At 38.0% G+C, this 14469-nt stretch overlaps 1 protein-coding gene across 1 annotated transcript in view; it reads right to left on the bottom strand.

Annotated features, from left to right (window-relative positions):
• Window positions 1-687: 687 nt before the first annotated feature.
• Window positions 688-14469, bottom strand: part of Hormad1 (HORMA domain containing 1) — a 29387-nt gene continuing 15605 nt past the window's right edge. Inside the window, exons 11-15 of the mRNA XM_051199256.1 lie at window positions 13762-13828; window positions 13602-13678; window positions 11810-11893; window positions 8763-8834; window positions 688-879 (exon numbers count right to left, since the gene is read on the bottom strand). Of these exons, the coding sequence (XP_051055213.1) occupies window positions 799-879; window positions 8763-8834; window positions 11810-11893; window positions 13602-13678; window positions 13762-13828 (381 nt within the window). The 3' untranslated portion in view covers window positions 688-798. The remainder of the gene's footprint in view (window positions 880-8762; window positions 8835-11809; window positions 11894-13601; window positions 13679-13761; window positions 13829-14469) is intronic.

The following is a 14469-nucleotide window of genomic DNA, read 5'->3' as shown; positions in this document are numbered from 1 at the left end:
TGGAACACTTCGATAATCCTGTGGCTACTGTACGTTTTGGAATATGGCTGCTGAAACTACAAGACACAAACTGATCGAGTTTTAGGTCTGCCTTTTCTGAAGCAAGGGAAATAAATGGCAAGGCTGGGACTAGGTTCCAGGTCTCTCATAAAAACAATAGCTCATGCTATCACTCAAAAGTTCTAAGTGTGTTCAACTCTTGCAAGATAAAACTTACCTAAATTCTATCAAAATTAATAGCTAATTAAATGAAAATTAGAAGCCATGAAAGAGCCTGCACACTGAATATCTTAATCATGCTAGTAAAATGCCAGTCTTTTTTATTAGTCATTACTTTCAGTCATCTTTTTGCCCTAAATACACACTGAATGTCATATATCATGTTAATAACACTATATCAAAATATCAAACATAATTTTAATAATACCAATTAAATGCTACAGTTTTAACATAAGTAAAAAGTGAATCCTTACAAAGTTTTAATGCCAGAATAAACATTTCAGAAAGGCAAAGCCTTAAAAGTTAGTACATATTTTAAAAAAGCTTTCTTTAAAATGGAAGGCAGATTCAGTGAATAATGAGCAGAATCAATGATGACATTTGTACTTTGGTTTAGTTAAAAGTTCCCTTGGGTAGGTCAGGTAAACACAATATAATAGTTAAAACTTTCATTAGCATAGTAACTATGTGAATCACAAAATAATTTTCAGAGGTACAGAAAGCACACTTTCAAATAATAACACAGCCTCTTTTAGTTTGAATGTTGAGAACTGTAAATATGCATAAGAAAAATAATTTTTAGATATGTTCCTTTGGTTCACTAACTCTCTTTCTTTTTGTCGCTGATTCTTCACTAGAAGATTCCGAGAAATGAAGGACCTGTAAAAATAAAACAACTATTTAGAGACTTTCCAGTTTCTTTTTTTTAAAATAATTTATTTTTACTTTATGTGCATTGGTGTGATTTTGCCTGCTGGTATGTCTGTATGAAGGCATCAGATCACCTGGAACATAAGTTACAGAACAGCTGTGGACTGCCACGTGGGTGCTAGGAATTGAACCTGGGTCCTCTGGAAGAGCATCCAGTGCTTTTAACTGCTGAACCATCTCTCCAACCCACCCCCTTTTTTGAGACAGGGTTTCTTTGTGTAGCCCTGCTGTGTTGGAACACTCTCTGAAGCCCAGGCTGGCCTTGAACTCAGAGATCTGCCTGCCTCTGCTTCTCAAGTGCTGGGATTATAGGTGCCACCATTACCTTGTTCTTTCTTGTTTTTGAGACAGTCTCGTGTGGCCCAGGATTGTTTGACCTTCTTGTCTCTCATCATTTACTCAGTTCTGGGATCATAGGAATATACTCCTACGTATGGTTTCATGTCGTACTAAAGGTCTAACATAGGTCTCCATGCATGTTAAGCAAGCACTCTATTAACTGAGCTACATCTACAGCTCAACATAGGCATTTTCTACTAAAATAGGATACCCAGGATATTTTTAAAGTACATTATTGACATACAGTTACCTATGAATAACTGCTAAAAGTATACTCACAAAAGGTAAGATATTCATTTGAGTTATAGATAGTTAAAAGGAAAAAATTATAAGATTGAATCATTGAAATAATTAAAAAAAATGAAAAGGGAATAAAGATTTTAACCACAATAGGAAAACATTTCACTTGGTGATCATGTAATGTTTCAATCATATTTTAAGGCATACAGGGTAGCTGAAGCCTATAATTGCAGCAACTGGTAGGCATATGCAAGAAGATTATAAGTTCAAGACCAGTCTCAGCTACATGATCTCACTTAACATGTGCATCATGTCTTGATAAAAATTAAGAGATTCAGTGTACCCATTTTCTTGTCTTTTTTTCTTTTGCAGTGCTGAAGATGAAAACCTAAGCCCTCACAAATGAAAGCTAAGTACAATACTCTCAGCTTCAGAACATAAGTTTGAATAAATGGAAGAATGAATTAGAGAACTTCTAATGACATTTTTTTATTGAACTTTCATTTTCTTGAAAAGTTAAAGTATAATGACAAATTGGATTGTGGTTCCTAAGAAAATATAAAGTATCAAGGTTTAAAACATTGAAAAAAATTAATTCTGGGAATATGGCTCAGTGGTTAAGAGGAAGACCTGCTCCCTCAGGACCTAAGTTCCATTCCCAGAACCCATGTCATGTGGCTCACAACCGTCTGTAAATCCAGGTCCAGGACATCTTGTTTCTTTGGCAGCTGCAACTTAGGTGCATTTATCCATGCAGAGACACAAACACATAAGTATCCTTTTTGTTTTGTTTTGAGGCAGGTTCTCTCTATACAGTTATGGCTGTCCTGGAATTCACTATGTGGACCAGGCTGACCTTGAACTCACTGAGATCCACCTGCTTCTGTTTCCTGAGCGCTGAAATTAAAGGCATGTGCTACCAAGTCCAGCTATGATGGGAGATGTCATTCTGTAAATATGTTTCTCATACTGGTTAATGAATAAAGTACTGTTGGCCAAAAGGAAAGAAAGATAGGAGGGACTAGGAGACAAGGAGGAAAGAGGAAGTAGTAGGGAGGAGTCAAGATGGAGAGTCTGGAGAGAGCAGGACGCCAGCCAGCTCCCCGGTAAGATGAAACCACGTGGAAATACTTAGTTAGATTAACAGAAATGGGTTAATACTTGGGACAGAGCTAGCTGATAAGAAACAAGTAACTGACCAACAACATTATATCAAATACAGAGTCTCAGTGTGTTAATTGGGGCTGGCACGGCTGCGGTAGAAGACCAGCAGCGGGAGGAAAAACCTAACTTGTTACATATGGCGCCCACGTGGCTAATAAGAACTTCCACTTAAAATTTAACAAAAGCTTAAAAAAGGGTTTTAGAAACAAAAAGAAAAAAAAAAAAAAAAAAAAAAAACAGAGACGAGCAAGGTTTCTTGGTAGCAGCATTTTTCTCGGTTGGACTCCGTTTTGCGAGAGACAGGCAAAGATTTTCATGGCTCCTTTAATTTCCTGACTCAGCAGAAGCAGCAAAAAAACCCACACGGCTTTAAAAAAAAGCACTGCTAACAATTTATTGGTGTGTACGAGAGCTGGCAATGGCAGTGACCACATCTCCAAGCCAGCAACATACTGCTGGATGGCAGTGCAAACCAAGGCGGTGAACACAGTAAAGGTTTCCCCTGCCATCTTTGATAAACCGTGTCAGAAACAGCTATTACTTTCATTTTAGCAATGTTCTTGTTTACCAGATAAAGACTTGTGGCCAGAAAAAGATAAAAGATTTACAGTAAAGACAGATTCACATTAAGAAAAAGCACTAAAGGTTTACAATGTGTTCTAAAATATACATAGGCTTGGAAGAGAAAAGGGATAAAATGGTTTAAAAATAAAAAGAACAGCTGGGGTGGTGGCACAGCAGATCTCTGTGATTTTCAAGTAAACCTGGTATGCAGAGTGAGTTCCAGGACAGATAAGAGTTACACAGAGAAACCCCTGTCTCAAAAAATAGAAAAGAAACAGAATGATAAAAAAAGCCACAGATGGAGAGAATCTGGATACTGTACGGTATTATACTGTCTTTGTATCTTTTGACTGCTGAGGAAATAACTGTTAAAACAAATGCTGCTGGATCAATCCAATTTATATATCTTAAAAATGCTTTGACTCCAAAATTTAAGTCTAAGGACAAGTTACTGGGGGAAAGGATTTCTATTTTTATTTCCATAGAAAATGAAAAGCTGTGGATTCCTTCCAGACTAATATGGTTTGATCAAGCAAGACCCCCTGAAACAGTCGCTGGTGATCCAACATTCAAAACAGCTTGAACAAGGCAGCCTTGCAGACTACAGCCAGGATTTGTGTCTTCTTAGGATCCCCATGACAGCGCCCCCTATCAGCAGGAAGTAGTTTGGAAAGAATGACGCCCAAATTCCCAAATATTGTTTATAAATGTTTGTTTTCATTTAAGTGGGCTTGGTTATAAATGGTTAATGACCACACCCAATCTTTTTAAAGGTAAAAAGAGGATTATTGTATAGATATGAATACTTGTTTTGGAATGGATTTTCATTTACTGATATAAATTTTGGTTGTGAGCCTAGCCTTTAACGGCTGAGCCATCTCTCCAGCCCTACTGATATAAATTTAAGGCCAATTTTGTGATATGTATATTTCTCCTCTTGTTTAGATATTGTGATTGTATAGTTCATTTAGAAATGTATAATCTAGTACATATAATAGATAGTTACCTATAATAGTCAAAACTTATAGTGTTAGTTAGGTTTTCTAGATATATAGAGATGTATTTGAGATGGATAGGCATTCTTCAAACTTTTCAAAGACCTACAGAATATGGCATTTAAGATGGTTTAGGGTTTTTCTTGACAGTGAGACATAAATGCTCTTGGCAACACCACCTGCGTCAGAAAGAAGATGGACATGGAAGAAATGCATTTTTGAGTTTACTTCCAATATGGCAAGACTAGCCATGTGGACAAGATAATGCTCTTGCCTGGACTATTTGACTTTATGCTGTATAAACTGGACATGCAGGACCCACAGAAGTGACTGCTGATTCAAGATGGACATTGCTACAGAGTTCCTGCTTCATTGAAGAGTCTGCCAGATAGTCTGCAGGACACAGAGAAAAGTGACTGACAAACTGCCAATACAGGTGGACAGTTTAAAGTTTCCTGCTTTGCTGAGGAGTCTGCCAGACACACTATGGCCTATAGGCTGAAGAAGGAACATTACAGAAGAACTTCTGGTGAATGACCAGGCAGTGAGTTGTCTCTCATTTCTAGAGTTTATATATTATCCTTCTGTGGTCTTTGCGGGAGTTGAAGACAAATAGTTATGGTTATAGTTTTCCTTAGTTAGGATTAAAGATAAGTTACACAGACTTTAGACACATAAAGATAGGATAGATGATGGAATATTTTCTTAAATCTTGCTAAATATTAATGGACTAAATATTGTTGTGATTCTTATTTGATAATTGTTGTGTGATATATTTTGCTTTGTTAAGGTTAAAACCCTTCTTTTTATTTAGACAGAAAAAAGGGGATGATGGGAGATATCATTCTGTAAATATGTTTCTCATACTGGTTAATGAATAAAGCACTGTTGGCCAATAGGAAAGGAAGATAGGAGGGACTAGGAGACAAGGAGGAAAGAGGAAGTAGGAAGGAGTCAAGATGGAGAGTCTGGAGAGAGCAGGACGCCAGCCAGCTCTCCAGTAAGACCACGTGGAAATATATAGATTAACAGAAATGGGTTAATAATTAAGAAAGAGCTAGCCGATAAGAAACAAGTAACTGGCTAACAGAATTATATCAAATACATAGTCTATGTGCATTATTTGGGGCTGGCGCAGCGGGACAAGACCAGCGGCAGGCAGAAAAACCTTACTCCTTACACAGCTATTCTGACTGGCATGGAACTTGTTATATAGACCAGGTTGGCCTGAGACTCACTATATAAACTGTCCGGGCTTTGAACTCGAGAGTTTTTCTTCTGCTTCCTGAGTGTTGGGATCAAATCACTACACCTGGCCAAACATACATACATACATACATACATACATACATCATACATATGTTTTATAAAAAATAAATCTTTGGGAGGCTAGAAAGATGTTCAGTGGTTTAGAGCACTTTAGTTCCCAGCACCCACATGGTTCATAACCATCCATAACCTCTGTTCTAGGGACTCAACACCCTCTTCTGAAGTTCCAGAAGCACTAGGCATGCATCCAGTGAATATATATACATGGAGGCAAAACATCCACAATATAAATATTTTTCTTTTTGTTTTTTGGAGAAAGGATATCTCCCTTAAAGGTGTGTACCACCACTTTGTCATATAAATCTTCTTTAAAAATGGAGAAATGAAAGAAACCTAGTGTCTTAGTGGAATGTAAAGTTATTTCATTCTTTCTTTTTCACTGGGTAGCCCAGGACATGGAACTCAATATGAAATCTATACTGGCCCCAAACTCATGGTCATCCTTCTGATTTTTCTTCTCATCTGCTGAGAAATTCAGGAATATGTCACTTTATCCTACTCCATTCTCTTTTGAAATGATGTATATTAAAAGTACTTACTGGCAGGATGTACTGGCTGGTTTTGTGTGTCAATTTGACACAAACAACTTGACACATTTTCTCAATTAGTGATCAATGAGGGAGGGCACAGAACACTGAGTGTGGTGCCATCCTGGGCTGTTAGCTGGCCAGGTGGTGCTGATGCATGCCTTTAATCCCAGCACTTGGGAAGCTGAGACAGGTGGATCTCTGTGAGTTTAGGTCAGTTTGGTCTACAGGATGAGTTCCAAGACAGGCTCCAAAGCTACAGAGAAACCCTGTCCCCTCCCCTCAAAAGAAAGCAGTCTGAACAAGTCATGGGCAGCAAACTAAGCAGCACTCCTCTATGGCCTCTGCATCAGCTCTTCCCTCGAGGTTACTGCCCTGTTTTGAGTTCCTGTCCTGATTTCCTTTTATGGTGAACAATGCTGTAGAAGTATAAGCCAAATAAACCCTTTCCTCCCCAACTTGCTTTTTGGTCATGGTGTTTCATTGCAGCAATAGGACTCTAAGACACAAGGGATGTGGAGAAATGGTTCAGTGGTGAAGAGCACTTCTAGAGGACCCTGGCTTGATATGTAATATCCATGTTTATCACTCCACGTCTAGTAGATCTGATGCCCTCTTCAGGCCTCCACTAGTACTTCATGTATGTGGTGTATAGCCATATATCCAGGTAAAACACCCATACATGTAAAATTATTTAAAAAAGAAAGAGAAAAAAGGAAGGAAGGAAGGAAGAAAAGAAGGAAAAAAGAAAGAAAACTAGCTTGAGGGCTGTTGAAATGACTCAGTAGGTAAAGACACTTGCCAATAAGCATGATGACCTAATAAGTCTGATCTCTGAAACCCACATGGTAGAAGAAGGAAACCAAGTTTTGCAAGTTAATTGTCCTCTGACGTCCACATGGGTACTGTGACAAGTGAATACACATACATGCAGAATGAATGAATGAATGAATGCATAAAATAGGTAAATATAATAAAAACTTCTTTGTTTTTGTTTTTAAATACCAGTTTGGGATATAGTTCAGTCAGTGCAGTGCCTGCTCAACATGCAAGAAGCTCTGGGTTCTATTATCACTGCATAAACTGGGTGTGGTGGTGTATACCTGTAGTCCCATAACTCAGGAGATGGAAGAAGGAGGATTAGAAATTTAATGTCATACTAGGCCTCCTAGGAGTTCAAGAACAACCTGGGCTACATTGACCTGTTTCTAAACCCAAAGGACATTAATTAAGCACCTATATAGTTTAGAGACTCTTTAAACATTTCAAACAAACAGCTGGGTTTTGTTTTGTTTTAGTTTGGTTTTGGTTTTTCAAGACAGAGTTTCTCTGTATAGCTTTGGAGCCTGTCCTGGAACTCGCTCAGTAGACCAAGTTGGCCTCGGACTCAGATATCCACCTGCTTCTGCCTCCCCAGTGCTGGGATTAAAGGCATGCGAAACCTGGCTGTTTCAAAGAGTTTTAAGCCTTCAGTTGTTTAAATATTTTTGTTCTTAGAAATCACATTCAAAGCCTCATAAGTACTAAGCAAGCACTCTACCACCAATATCCCAGTCCTTCAGTTATCTTATTTTAACTAATAATATTCAAACCCTAGTGTTGTGAGATTTCGGTTCGTTTAGCCAATGACATTTGGGGCAGCCTATGTGACAATTTAAAAGCTGTTTAAGAGCTCTCTCTTGCTCTGTACTCTCTTGGGTGGTGGGAGCAGAGCAGGCGGCTTGCTACTGGTGCAGAACTAGACCAAGACAGCTGGATCAGCAGTAGTGTCTAATTGGTTCTGTATCAGTGAGTGATTGTCTCTATTCTTTATCTAAATACATTCTGGAGACCCTTTAACAGACTTGTGGATTCAGGCTACACCCTAGTTAAAATGTAAGTATTTTTAAAAATGGCAAATGTATTATCAGGTTCTTAGTTTCCAAAAAATAGAACTATAGAGTTTAGGTAAGTAGTTTCCTTTCTCCTGAAAAAAAAAATATGTATTTGTGTATATATAATATATGATATGTATATGCACACACACACATATATATATTTAATTTTTTTCAAGACAAGGTTTTTCTGCATTGCTTTAGAGCCTGTCCCAGAACTAGCTATGTTGATCAGGCTGGCCTCAAACTCATAGAGATCTGCTTGCCTCTAAAGGCGTGTGCCACCAATGCCAGGCGAGATATTATATTTTTAAGAAATGTGGATAACGACAACTTTGTTATTTCTCTTAGTTTTGATCTCAGGAAGTTCTGTTTAATTGTATTGCCCAAATGCCCTGAATATTCTTAGGTCATTGTATCATTGTACTTATATTTTTTCAGATATATTTTTATTTTATAAATTTTTCTAATAACTGGTTTGCTCATGGAAGGGGCAAGAGCTACTTACATTTAGAAAATCTTTTACTCATTTTTATTTTTAGAGACAGTGTCTCACACTATAGCTCAAACTGGATTAGAATTTACTGTGTAGGCCAGGTTGATCTTGAATGTTGGTTACCCTTCTGCTTTAGTCTCCCAAGAACTAGGACTATCACATCCAGAAGCCTCAGATATCTGAACAAATTTTGAGTGTCAGAGCTTTCAAGTATGCTTAGGAATATCAGATTTGTTATTTAATCTACAGTCATGCTATTTAGATAGTTGCCATTTTATTCAATCTATACACTACCATTACTTACTGTTTTCACTGGCTGACGAAGACTTCTCTTTCGATTTTCTTTAGAAGTTTGTCCTTGTTGACCTCCATTTACCTCCCAAACACAGAAAAATTACTATTTAATTATTTCTCAAAGAATAGGTAACAATTAGCTTTTGTCAACGGTATGCACTGATACACAATACAGATGCTACATGATTTTCCTATTTTAAGTATACAGTTCAATAATTTTAAGAGTATTCAGAGTTGCAGAATTTACCAGTATAGTCAGTATTAGAACACTTCATCACTCTCCAAGCCTTATAGAAGGCCCATCTTTAGCTATTAGTCTCTTTATCCCTTAATCTCCTGTTATTCCTAATACTTTGTTTCAATAGCTTTCCAAATTCTGCCTTTGAGAGTTGGTCTTGCTCTCTCTCTCTCCCTCTCTCTCTCTCTCTCTCTCTCTCTCTCTCTCTCTCTCTCTCTCTCTCTCTCTCATCCTGGCTATTCTGAAACTTACAGAGATCTGCCTGTCTCTGCCTCCATAGTACTGGGACTAAAGGCATCCACCATCATGTTTGACTTCAAATTCTGACTTGATTTTTTGAGACAGGGTTTCTCTGTAATGTATGACTTTCATATAAATAAAATCATGGTATGTTGCCTCTGCAGTTGGCTTCTTTCTGAAAGGGGTTGACTAATAAAAGGGACCAAACCCTTACTCACCCCCTGCTTTAACAGCCATGGCTACACATAGGCCTCTGACTCAGCACATGACACAAAGAAACTCCAGATCTCCTGGCCTCCCTGAGCCTAGGGCCAAAAGTGAACACAAAGAAACTCCAGACCCCTCCCCCACCCTGCACAAGCCTCCATAATACTTGGTTCCTGGGAACTGTTTGGCCACAAAAGAAACTCCAGGGAAGACCCAAACCTTCCCTGTAGTCTCCAGGATACAATTCTAAAAACTATTGGTATTTATGAACAGGCCACCTGCAAGTAATAAGACAAAGCCATAGAAACCACAGAGTGTTCCCTCTCAGAACTGACTAATAAAAATAATTGGTGCACAGGTATTTCATGCCAAAATATGACTTTGAGAAATTCCCCTGATTTTTCCCCAAATGTCAACCATTCAGAAACCAACCTTTACCTACTAATGTAATCCTATGATTTTTGCCTTTGAAAACCTGACAGTAGATGGGAAACTTGCTTTCTCTGGTGGCTGCTGTATCAGCCAACTAGAGGAGGTCCCTGTCATGGTTGGATGAACAATAAACCTTATGCATTTGCATCAGTGGGTCTGTCTCTCCCTGGTGGTCTTTGGGGATCTTTCAGACTTGGACACAACACTTTCAATGGATTATTGCATGTATGTTGATGTTTTATTCCTTTTATGGCTGAATAATTCCTTTGTGTGGCTATAATACTTTGTTTATTAAATTATCTGTTGGTGGACATTTAGTTTTCTTCTACTTCTTGACAATAGTGATTAATGTCAGATGCATAATTATTAATATAAATATTAGAAAGTGGAAAACTGTTGTAAATATTACTTTTCTCTAAAAAAGGCATACTTCTTGTTTAAGATTATTGAACAGAATTTTTTTTTAGAAAAATTTTGGACAGTATTTTACTATGTAGACCCAAATTCGCCATGTAGACAAGGCTGGTTGAAAATTGACAACCTTCTTGTTTCTGCCTCCTGAGTGCTGAGATTACAGGTATCTGGAGGTATAGCTCAGTTTTTTGCATGTGTGAGGCCCTGGATTCCCAACACTGCTAAAATCCTTTATCCTTTTTTCTCTCTCTTTCTTCCTTCCTTCATTTCTTTCTTTCTTTCCTTCCTTTCCCTTCCCCTTCTCCCTCCCCCTCCTTCTCCTTCTTCTTGGAGCCTGTCCTGGAACTCACTCTGTAGATTTGGCTAGCCTCAGACTCACATAGATATACCTGGCTGTGCCTCCTGAATGCTGGGATTAAAGACAAGCACCACCACTGCCCAGCTTCTGTCTCTCTTCTTGCATCCTAATGAAAGATATTCATCCTAAATTTAAACTAGCTAGAAAGAAGGTTTTGCTGCTGCTGGAATAATTCTTGACATTTCTAATTTCTGTAAGTCCCCTGCCTCCGGTAGAGTTTTACCCTGTAGCTTATGCTGGCCTGCAATGCACCATGTAGCCCAGCGTAGCCTCAAACAAATAGCTACCTTTTGCATCCCCTTCTCAAGCAATGGGATAACGGGTGTGTACCACCACATCCAGCTTACATTTCTTTGTTTCGTGCTTTAATCAGCATACTAGCTTGAATATTGCTTTCATTTACTTTTAACTTCCTACTGAGAATGTGGGGGAAGAAAAAGACATATAAACAAGGTAGTATAGTCACTGAGACTCTGAGATGTTTTACAATCAGCTCTATGGGAGATATCCTGAGGCATTTGTTGATTCCATATTGTGAATATTCCTAATGTCCAATTTCAAACTGCCATTATAATGTCACTGAACAAGATGTTAGGAAGCCATGATCTAGCATAGCACTGACAAAATAAGTTCTTTGTTCCCTAACTTTGCATTTATTTTATAGAATGCTTTTTCTCCACTCCTGACTCTTTGAGAGTAACATAAATGTCTAAAGTAAAATATGAGCTAGGTATGAAGTATACAGTTATAGTCACTGTACACTGAAGGCAACGGAGGAGCAAGAATTAAGTACAACACCAGTTTGGGTGACCTGAGACCTTGTCATGAAAAACCAAATCAAATATTTAGAAAAGTTAGTTATGGAAACTTAAACTGTTTTTTTTTGCTTAATAATATTTATTTTATGCAAGATATCTACAAAAGGTCAATTTTGTAAATAACCAGTTTACAAATTAGAACATGGGAACTTTCTGGTATTCTAGAATACTTCCTTTGAGTCTAGATAATAGGCAGGTGGTGGTGGCACACACTCTGGAGGCACAGGCAGATGAGAGAAAGACCGTCTCAAAACCAACCAACCAACCAACCAACCAACCAACCAAACAAACAAACAAAAATACAGAAAAATAAATTCACACATGAAGGGGGAATTACAAAGGATATTTACCATTTTACTCTGAAAAATTTTTCCACTTCTTGTTTTGCTTTCAGACACATCAAGTTCAGATGTTTTACTGACTAACTGTTCAACCTAGAAAAGATATTTCACAAAACCATATAGCATACCATAATAAGTTGGGCCCAAAATATTAATCATATAAAGTTCACTATCTTGTGCTGGATAGTAGCTCATACTTCTTTTTGATTTTTTGAGACAGGGTTTCTCTGTGTATCCCTGGCTATCTTAGAATTCACAGAGATCTGTCTGCCTCTGCCTCCAGAATGCTGGGATTAAAGGCGTGTGCCACCAGTACCTGGCATGGCTCATACTGCTAGTCATAACACTCAAGAGGCAGAAGGAGGATTGTCATAAATTTGAGACTAGCCTAGTCTAGTGAGTTTCAGGCTAGCTAAAGTAACATAATAGTATAAGGATTCAGGCATTATGCTGGCCTACCCCTGTCACCTGTCAGAATGCACTCAGGTCAGCCCAGGTGCAAAGGACCCCTTTAGAAGTAAGACCCAGCCCACTTATGCTATCTTTCCCATCCTCTATTTCCCTCTCTATTTCTCCCTCTCTTTCCTGCTGTTCCTCTGGGCCAGACATGACTTTTCCTGTCTCTTCTCTTCTGTCCTCTCTCTGTCTCTGTGTCTCTTTGCCTCTTTTCTCTTTTCTTCCCCCTTCCCTTTCTATTAAAACTTCTCACTAAGCTCTTTCTGCCTGATGTGTTTGTTTCGTTGTGTGTCTCCCCCACCCTCACCCTCTGGTCAACCTTGCCAGACATGGAATCTGCCAAGGTTCCCCATGCAAGGTTCCCCTCTACCCTTCCTCTCTCAATCCCTCAAACCAAGAAAAAAAAAAGTGTAAGATTTTTTTCTAGTTCTGAAATTCTTAGGGTCTATGAACATTACTTTTTTACTTATTTACTGAGGAAAGAAGTATGTACACCACTGTGCTTATGTAAAAGGTCAGAGGACAACTTGAAGGAAGTGAGTTCTGGAAATCAAACTGAGGTTATCAGGTTTGGTAGCAAGTCCCTTTATCTTCTGAGCTATCTCACTAGCCCTCTACAAACATCTTAAGGTTTATTATTAAATAAATTCACAGTGATATACTAAAAAAACCTTAAATATATAATAATTTTATCCATAATAATTTATCTAAATACTTTTATTCTATAACACATAAGAAAATCTGAGGACTAGTAAAATAAGCATATAAGCAACCATCTTTTAAAAAAATTAATGCAGGGCTAGAAAGATGGCTCTATGGTAAACAGCACTGGCTGATCTTACAGAAGACAAGGGCTACTAGCATCTACATGGTGGCTTACAACTGGCTGTAACTCCAGTCCTAAGGGATCTGATGTCCTAGTCTATATGGGCATCAGACATTCACAAAGTGCACAAAAATATATATAGGCAAAATACTCATGCACATAAAATAAACAAATGTAAAAATACATCTGTAATACCAGCATTCAAGATGCAGAGGTAGGAATAAGGCTGCAAGTTTGAGGTCAGCCTGGTCTATACAGTGAGTTCTAGGCTGATTAGAGCTATATTGTAAGACCCCCGTCTCTTACTCTTTCTCTTTCTTGTTTCTTGAGACAGGTTTCTCAGTGAAACAATTCTGGCTGTCCTGGAACTTGTTCTGTAGACCAGACTGGCCTTGAACTCACAGAGATCCATCTGAAAGACATGTGCCACCACTACCACCTAGCTAACAACCTGTCTCAAACAAAGTAAAACAAGACAAAAATAAAATTGAAACCCAGATGGAATTACCAAGTTTGTACCTGACAATGAGAAATTGAAGGACTTGGGTTTTTTTGGAACTGCATAATTTCTTCTCCCTTACAATCTAAATTTGGTTCTGTTTAAAAAGAAAAAGAAAAGACAGTTAAAATGGTATAAAGTTGAATTGGTAGTTAATAAACAATTTTGTTAGCTTCTTACCTTTAATTTCAGAAACTCCCAAGTTTTCTTTCTGTTCATCCACTTTAGTTTTAATGTCAAAATTATTCTTTAAAATATGAAGAAAAATTGAACTTATTTTAGGAATAAATGAAAACAGGTAGGAATATTAATGAACACATTTGCTTTATGTAAAGGACAAATACACCTTAGGCTTGCTAGAAATACAAATGATGCTAGAATTACTACCACAAGTCAACTTTTTTTTTTTTTGATACAGAGTTCCCCTGGCTGTCCTGGAACTCAGTTTGTATTGTAGACCTGGCTGGCCTTGAACTCACAGAGATCTGTATACCCCTGCTTCTTGAGTGCTGGGATTTGTAGGTGTGCACCATCATGTCAAGTTTATTTCTGTATTTTTGAGACAGAGTCTATCACTGACTGAACCAGAAGCTGAGTGTTTTGTCCAACAAGTTCCTGGAATCCTCCTGTTTCTAGCCCCAACGCTCCCAGTGAAAGGGTTACAGATTTGTACAATCATATGCAGCTTTTACATGCATCCTGGGAAACTGATCACACACATCTTTATGCTTGTACATCAAGAATTTTACCCACTGAATAATGTCTCTCACCCTGAGACTCAAATATTTTTAAAAATGCTACAAAAAATACTAGCTTGCATGATGGTTTACAACTGCAATCTCAATATTTAGGAGGCAGAGGCAGGAGGATTAGAGTTCAATGACAGCT

The sequence above is a fragment of the Phodopus roborovskii genome, unplaced genomic scaffold (genome assembly GCF_943737965.1).
Source record: "Phodopus roborovskii unplaced genomic scaffold, PHOROB, whole genome shotgun sequence".
Lineage (NCBI taxonomy): Eukaryota > Metazoa > Chordata > Mammalia > Rodentia > Cricetidae > Phodopus > Phodopus roborovskii.
This window is presented reverse-complemented; position numbering and strand designations above follow the sequence as displayed.